This window comes from Nicotiana sylvestris, chromosome 8, assembly GCF_000393655.2.
Source record: "Nicotiana sylvestris chromosome 8, ASM39365v2, whole genome shotgun sequence".
Taxonomy (NCBI): Eukaryota; Viridiplantae; Streptophyta; class Magnoliopsida; order Solanales; family Solanaceae; genus Nicotiana; species Nicotiana sylvestris.
In genome coordinates, this window is record NC_091064.1 from 190,724,683 (window position 1) to 190,731,768 (window position 7,086).

Below are 7,086 nucleotides of genomic sequence, written 5' to 3' on the forward strand. Positions count from 1 at the left end.
CACTGGTGCTCCAGTCTCCAGTATATTATACTGGAGTCAGCAAAGTATACCGGTCCAGCATAACATGCTGGAGTTCATACACAGGTGCACCGAACTCCAGTATATTATGCTGGATCGATCTCTGTTGCAGCAAAATAGTGGCTATTTTTCATTGACTTCGTAAATGCTGGCTATTTTTGAATGATCACTCCGAACACTGGCTATACCGTGCTATTTTTACCAAAATTTGTCGGGCTGTCCCAGGAAGTAGTATATGAAGGTGCATTTTTGCATATCTGGTACATTCGTAGGAAAAGATTCTTTTATTCATTTATAGAGTCATGTAAAAATGATTTAAATGTAACTGTTATATGAATTTACTAATAATTGACGTATCCCCTATGAAGCTGAAATTTCTTTATGCTTTCTCGCTTTTAAGTTCCTCATAGGGACAAAATAAGTATGGGGCTAACTGCTATACAACAAGGTAAGTCTGGATTGACTATTTTCAAAGGTAACCCCTCTTGTAGATTTGGAAAATCTCTAGTAACCTACATCCACGCAATAAAAGATTTCTCCTGGATATTCAATTATCACATTGCGAATCATCTTGCATCGCATGAGGTTATACATATTAAATTTGGTCATAATAATTGTATGATATGGCACTTCTGAGATAAAATTCATTGATGATTCCGAGGCATACAAAAACACATTTTTGTTCCAATTCAAAATTACTAGCACGCCATGAAACTTTCAATAGACCTGCAATCATACTGATTTTAGGTAGCAAAATCTAAACCAGCAAAGAGGTCCTCCATGGACTAGGCTTGAAAATTAGATGGTGCATCTGGGAGATTGGTGTACTTAGCAAGGGTATCTATAAGGATAGTAGCTGGAGGTAAATAGGGGGAAAAGGATCGCAGATTACATTATGTTGCAGAAAACTCAGCAACGTTCTCATACACAAATCTGTGAAGATGCAAGACAGACAAAAATCCTGATAACTTGTAACATTACCCTACGGACTAACAATTGTAAACTTAAATTATCCACATGCACTTTGATTATAGCATGTGACTACTACGTAGTTTTATCTAGAGAAAGGACATTCTTCTGGACTAATCTATAATTCGTCCTTGGCATCAGAATCATCTTTGGCAGCAGCTTCTTTGTCATCAGTTTCAGCTTCAGGTTCCTCAACATCCTCTTCTTCCTCAACTGCTGCATCAGGGCTAACATTTAAACTGCTCTTAACTGAGCTGTAGATGCGGGAGGCAAAATCCTTTGGGTCATTGAGCAGGAAACCACTCTCCAGTAATGCTGTTTGGTACATTAACTGAGCCGTTTGCTTCACGCTCTCATCCTGTGAACCAAATACATGAAATTAGTAACAGATAGCCATTTCTACAACATCTATCATTTGATCACATGTATAGAGATAAAATCAAGTGTACCTCAGGGTCCTTTACTACTCTCTCCCGAAGCTCCTTAATAATTGGGTGCCTAGGGTTGATCTCAAGCACCCTTTTACCCCGCATATACGCCTGCTTGCTAGCATCTGAAAGAGTTTGTGACTGCATGATTCTTTCCATATTGGCACTCCAACCGTATTTCGATGTCACAACTACACAAGGAGTGTCGGCCAAACGGTTGCTAATCTTGACATCATCTACATTGTCACTAGCAAGAGCACCCTTCCACCATTTGGTTAGCTCCTTAAATGACTCCTTGAGCTCTTTGGCTTTCGAATCCTTGCCCAGTTTCAGGCCCTCTTTGGACACATTTTGGAACTTATGGTCTTCATAGTCCATAAGGTACTGCATTAGGTATTCATCTACGGGGTCCGTGAAGAAAATCACCTAAACGATGCAACAAGGCAAAATTAGCAAATGAATCTTTAGAGAAAACATGACAAATGCATTCATAACAGAATTCAAATATCAAAGACAAGGAACATAGTCAAACTCAAACCCACAATGCAAGAAACGATGACTAATACTTTTTGTCAAAATAAAAAACCACTAGTTATTTTGTTGTGCAGCATTCCAATCTTTCCTTGCTATCTTAAGAAAGACTCATACCTCATAATTTTTCTTTGTTAGCCTCTCAAGGAATGGTGATTTCTCTAACTGCTCTTTGCTAGCTCCAGTTATATAGAAGATATCCTTCTGTCCAGCCTTCATCCTTGAGATGTACTGGTCTAGCGAAGTTAGTTTACCATCTGATTTTGAGCTGCAAACGGAAAAAATATTAAGACAACAAGGGATTAGTCACCCTGATTTTATTTCACAATCTCATTAAGAATAACACTCTTAAGACACAGAGCATACGTCTCAAATCGGAGGAGCTTAGCCAAGCGATTTCTGTTAGTTGCATCTTCTATAATACCAAGTTTTACTGACTTTCCAAATTCATTCCAAAACTTTGCATATTGACCTTTCTTCTCATTGTCTGCACTGGATTCTTCGATATCTGTAACGTCATGAGAAACTCAGAAATGAGAAATTCAATCTCTTAGGCAATGGATAGTTCAGAGATATTAACTAACCTTTCTTATCCTTGTCGTTAGATTCATCAGGATCCTCATCAGCAATCTTGCGTATCATGTCAAGAGCCTTGCGGATGAGTTTCTTCTTAATTGTCTTCAAGCTGCTGTGCTGCTGAAGCATTTCTCTTGAGACATTGAGGGGTAAGGTGTCAGAATCAACAAGACCCTAGCATAAATGGCAAACAAAATGATGTTAGAAACTCTTGGCCAATACATAATATAAACAGATAAGTTCTAGAGTAACAAGAACTACCATTAGGAAACTCAAGTACTTGGGTAACAATTCGTCAAATTCATCAGAGATAAAGACCCGTCTGACATATAACTTCAAGTTGGATTTCTTGGAGTTGTAGTAGCTTTCATATAAATCTTGAGGAGCCTTAGGAGGGACAAATAGTACAGCCTTGAACTCAACATCACCTTCAGCATTAAAGTGACTCCAAGCAAGGGGCTTCTCATCACTGAAGTCCTGGCAAAATAATACAAGAATTTAGCAAATGGTAAGAGAGTTCACAAAAGGTTTCTAGTCTTCCCACTGCATTTCAACTGGAAGAAAGTATGTAAGTAGCAATTTACCTTTGCAAGTGAGTGATAGAATTTCGTATACTCTTCCTCTGTCACCTCCTTTGGATTCCGAAGCCATATAGCTTTCACATCATTTAAAAGCTCCCACTCATAAGTGGTTTCCTTCACCTTCTTAGTTTTGGGCTTTTTCTCATCTTCTGCCTTCTCAGAATCATCTTCTTCTTCATCTTCAGAAGGGCTAGTTTCAGCTGTTCACAACATTGAAAGACTATGAGGCCACATAAGATTAAACCAAAAGGAGGGGATAAACTTTATATTCTCTAGCAACCTTCCACACCCCCCCCCCCAAAAAAAAAAAACAATTTCTTCGAGCAGGGGACAGGTCTTAAAATATGCATTAAACACATTATACAAGTTTTGACTTCATTAACACTAGAATATACTTGGCAAATCAGGTAGGAAGAATCACACATACATGTTTCCTCTTCATCGCTTGACTCGTCTTCGTCGGTAGGAACCTCCTTCTCAACCTCTTTGCTAGCCCAGAGATATATAGGGAAGTTGATGAATTCAGAGTATTTCTTCACCAGGTCCTGGATTCAAGGTAACCCGTGCATTAAGCAAAGTAGAATGCCTCAACAGAAGCTTCAGAAACATAATATTATTTCAGAGACAGAAAATGTGTTCATAGGAACTCTTATTTTCAATTTAATCTGGTAATTTGAACTGGAAAATAATCAAAATTTGGAACAGGATATTTCAGGATAGATGCTGATTATAAGTACCTAGATTTAAAAATACAAAATCTTAGTCAACAGAATCAGAGGTCGTGTTTCTTTTCTCTAACTCCAATAATTTATGTTAACTCCACACAGACACAAAAGCAATAGGTTGGATATGCAAAACAGAAACAACTTATCACAGACTTCTACTTTTAACTAACAATTCATCCATAAGCTTAATTCTCTCAACCATTGTAATCCAAGACTAATAAAATATAAAGTAATTGGTCCTTTATTTTTTCGGTTAGACTGCACACTTTCAATCAAAGGTCCAACTGATCAAATAATCCTAACTAAGGGAGCAGAAAAAGTCATATAAGAAAATAAACTAGAATTAGCTTCTAAGTTAATGGGTCTCAAAGGTTTGCAGCCCTTTACTGCCCTGGTCTTCTGATGTCCTCAATATTGCCTTGGAAAATTTTTTCTTGTCTTCTTAATATAATCTAATAGATAATGTGGGAAAGAAAAGAATTGATAAATCCCAAGGTTAAGATTGTTTATTTCCATTTATTTCAGCATTAAAGTATATTATGACCTACTGTGCAAAAACCACTGTCAGAATGGAAAACAAAATTACTCTAAATGACTGGTTAACTATTAAAAGTTTTGGCATGCACCAACTCATGATATATGAAAAGAGTCTCCTTGGGACGTATCGGTCACACACACCTTTAGTTTGTACTCGTCCAAATATTCTCCTGCTTCATCTCTAAGGTGCAATCTAATTTCAGTTCCACGACCAAGAGGTTCATTCCATACATCTTCAGAAATGGCAAATGCCCCATCAGCCTTTGACTCCCAGACATATCTGAATGCAGATATTTGTTAAATCACTAATAAAATTCCCATTACATCAATAGTCATTAATCAACACATTCACACAAGAACGTACTGTTTGTCATCGTTATGCTTGCTGATGACCTCAACATAGTCAGCTACAAGATAGACCGAGTAAAACCCAACACCAAATTGTCCGATCAGATTAAGGTCTCCACTTGTCTGCATCTTCTCAACAAAGGCTGTTGAGCAATAACAAGTTAGTGAATAATCAAGAGAACTCCAAGAACACTGACAATCTCGTACCCAGCAGGTAGATTACCTGAAGTTCCAGATTTAGCTATGGTTCCCAAGTTCTTTATTAAATCCTCCTTAGTCATTCCTATACCTCTGTCACGAATGGAAAGAATTTTCTTTTCTTTATCCAGTTTAATCTGCAATCAACAACACAAGCATCAGAATAGCTTTTCAAAAGAGCAACTTCCTCGTACGTTCAACCAACAGAATCTATGAAAACTATAGATACAATTATACAAATCACCAACCTGGATCTCAAGCTTAGTGTTTTCACCTTCCCCAAGTACCTCCTTGTCAGTAAGTGACAGGAATCTAATCTTGTCCAGCGCCTGAAAGAAATAGCATATTAGCTTAGAAGAAATAATTAACACATCATGTCAAACATCACCAAAAGAAATTAAAAAGCACGCTCACGTCTGATGCATTCGAGATCAGCTCCCTCAAGAAGATGTCCTTGTTACTGTAAAGGGAGTTAATAATAATGTCCATAAGCCGAGACACCTCAGCCTGGAACTCAAATTTCTCCGCATCAGCTCGCAGAGTTTTCCTTGACATAGACTCCGATTCCCTGGATCACATAATGATATAGTGCTCAGTACTATGAACATACAAAGAAGTTGAAGGCACGGAATAAGGGCAAAACAAACGAATGAATCAACAATTTGGAAACCTTTTAACAACATCAGAATCGGTTGATAAACCGTGTGGAATAGCACCAAATTTTTCCTCAACCTTTGGCGGATCAACAGGGACGTCAGATTCAGCTTCCGCATTTGCTTGTATCCTCCGACCTATTGAGTAAATAAATCAGGCTTCCGAATAAAGCAGTAATAACTAATATCCATGTTCCACTAAACAATTCAATTAAACATTCATTCAACTACGTAATTCCTTAGGCAATCATGTCATCAAAATTTCAAGGCAGCTCCAGACCAAAAATGCCTCAGAAAATTCAACCCCGAGGTAACTTTATTATCTAACTATTTAAAAAACAATTTACAGTCTTAAACACATAATGAAATAAAATTCCATAAGATCTCAAGACAAATGCTGATTCGAACACTATAAAGTATTCATTCACGTCAAGCCATTTGTTGTTCGGATTCGTTAAACATATAATGGCTAGAGCATAATAGAGCTAGATCTCTATTTACTATAATGGAAATGGAAATGGAAATGAAAATTTCAGGTAGCTAAAGATAAACCCTACGTTACCTTGATCTGGAAGAAGGAACAAAAGGCATAACAGAAACAGGACGGAAGGGATCGTCCACTTCCTCATTTGTATACAGTCGATGGGTTTCACTCTCTTAATGAAAAAGATTTTGAATTTGGATTCCGAATCGCACTATTTTTAGTGAGTGACTAATATAGTGAGCTTGTCGCCGTATGTGTCACGAGTTCGATACGGATTGATCGGTTTCGCCAGCGTGGATGATCCGACGGTTATAGTGAGTTCTGTTATACGTGGCGTGCTTTTATTGGTTTCTGTCGCCTCATGAGACGTGGAGGAACACCTTTGTTCTGGAAGACTCTATAGGTCAACACGAAGGAAGACCTGGTTTCTATCTGGTACGATGAGGTCCATACAATAGATCTTAGTTAGATAGCCAATAAGGAATTATTTACCGTAGGACCTATGTCTGATAGTCACGTGGTTTCTTTCATTGCCAAGTGTGAACGGTGTAAGGCCAATAGTCAAGAGCATGGGTGTTCGTAAAAATCCGAAAACCCAAACCAAATCGAAAATCAAACCAAACCAATCAAAAAAATTGATACTTTTTGGTTTGATTTGGTTTTGGTTTTGAAATTTCAAAACCGATCAAATTTGGTTTGGGTTTGGTTTTGGTTTTAATTAAAAAAACTGAACCAACGAATATAGGAGTAGTTATTTTAAATTTATTATTACACATATATATATGTATACTTTTATACAAAGTTTTAAAAATTTTATAGTAGATATTAATCGTTTGCACTTTTAGTACAATTTTTTACTTTTACATTCTAGTTTAATTATTCATCACTATTTGATTCAATTATCATCAATATATCTTGGTAAATAATAGATTTCTCAAAGATCAATTGATTTGATAGTGTTACGTTGAAAATGTGGTCGCCGAAATGTGTGTTTGGTAGTGTATGTCTTATATTTAAGAAAAAACTGCAAAATAACCG

The 7,086-nt window shown here is 37.1% G+C and overlaps 1 protein-coding gene across 1 annotated transcript; it reads right to left on the reverse strand.

Moving 5' to 3' along the window:
• Positions 1-885: 885 nt before the first annotated feature.
• On the reverse strand, positions 886-6,260 carry LOC104238753 (endoplasmin homolog). Its single transcript, XM_009793216.2, has 15 exons — positions 6,127-6,260; positions 5,582-5,702; positions 5,326-5,479; positions 5,160-5,240; positions 4,937-5,048; positions 4,730-4,856; positions 4,507-4,645; positions 3,531-3,648; positions 3,107-3,303; positions 2,784-2,999; positions 2,531-2,696; positions 2,313-2,454; positions 2,064-2,214; positions 1,437-1,841; positions 886-1,345 (listed from the first exon to the last, which is right to left on the reverse strand). Exons 1-15 carry the CDS (start codon positions 6,191-6,193, stop codon positions 1,106-1,108), a joined length of 2,436 nt encoding a protein of 811 aa, XP_009791518.1. The 5' UTR covers positions 6,194-6,260; the 3' UTR covers positions 886-1,105.
• Positions 6,261-7,086: the final 826 nt, after the last annotated feature.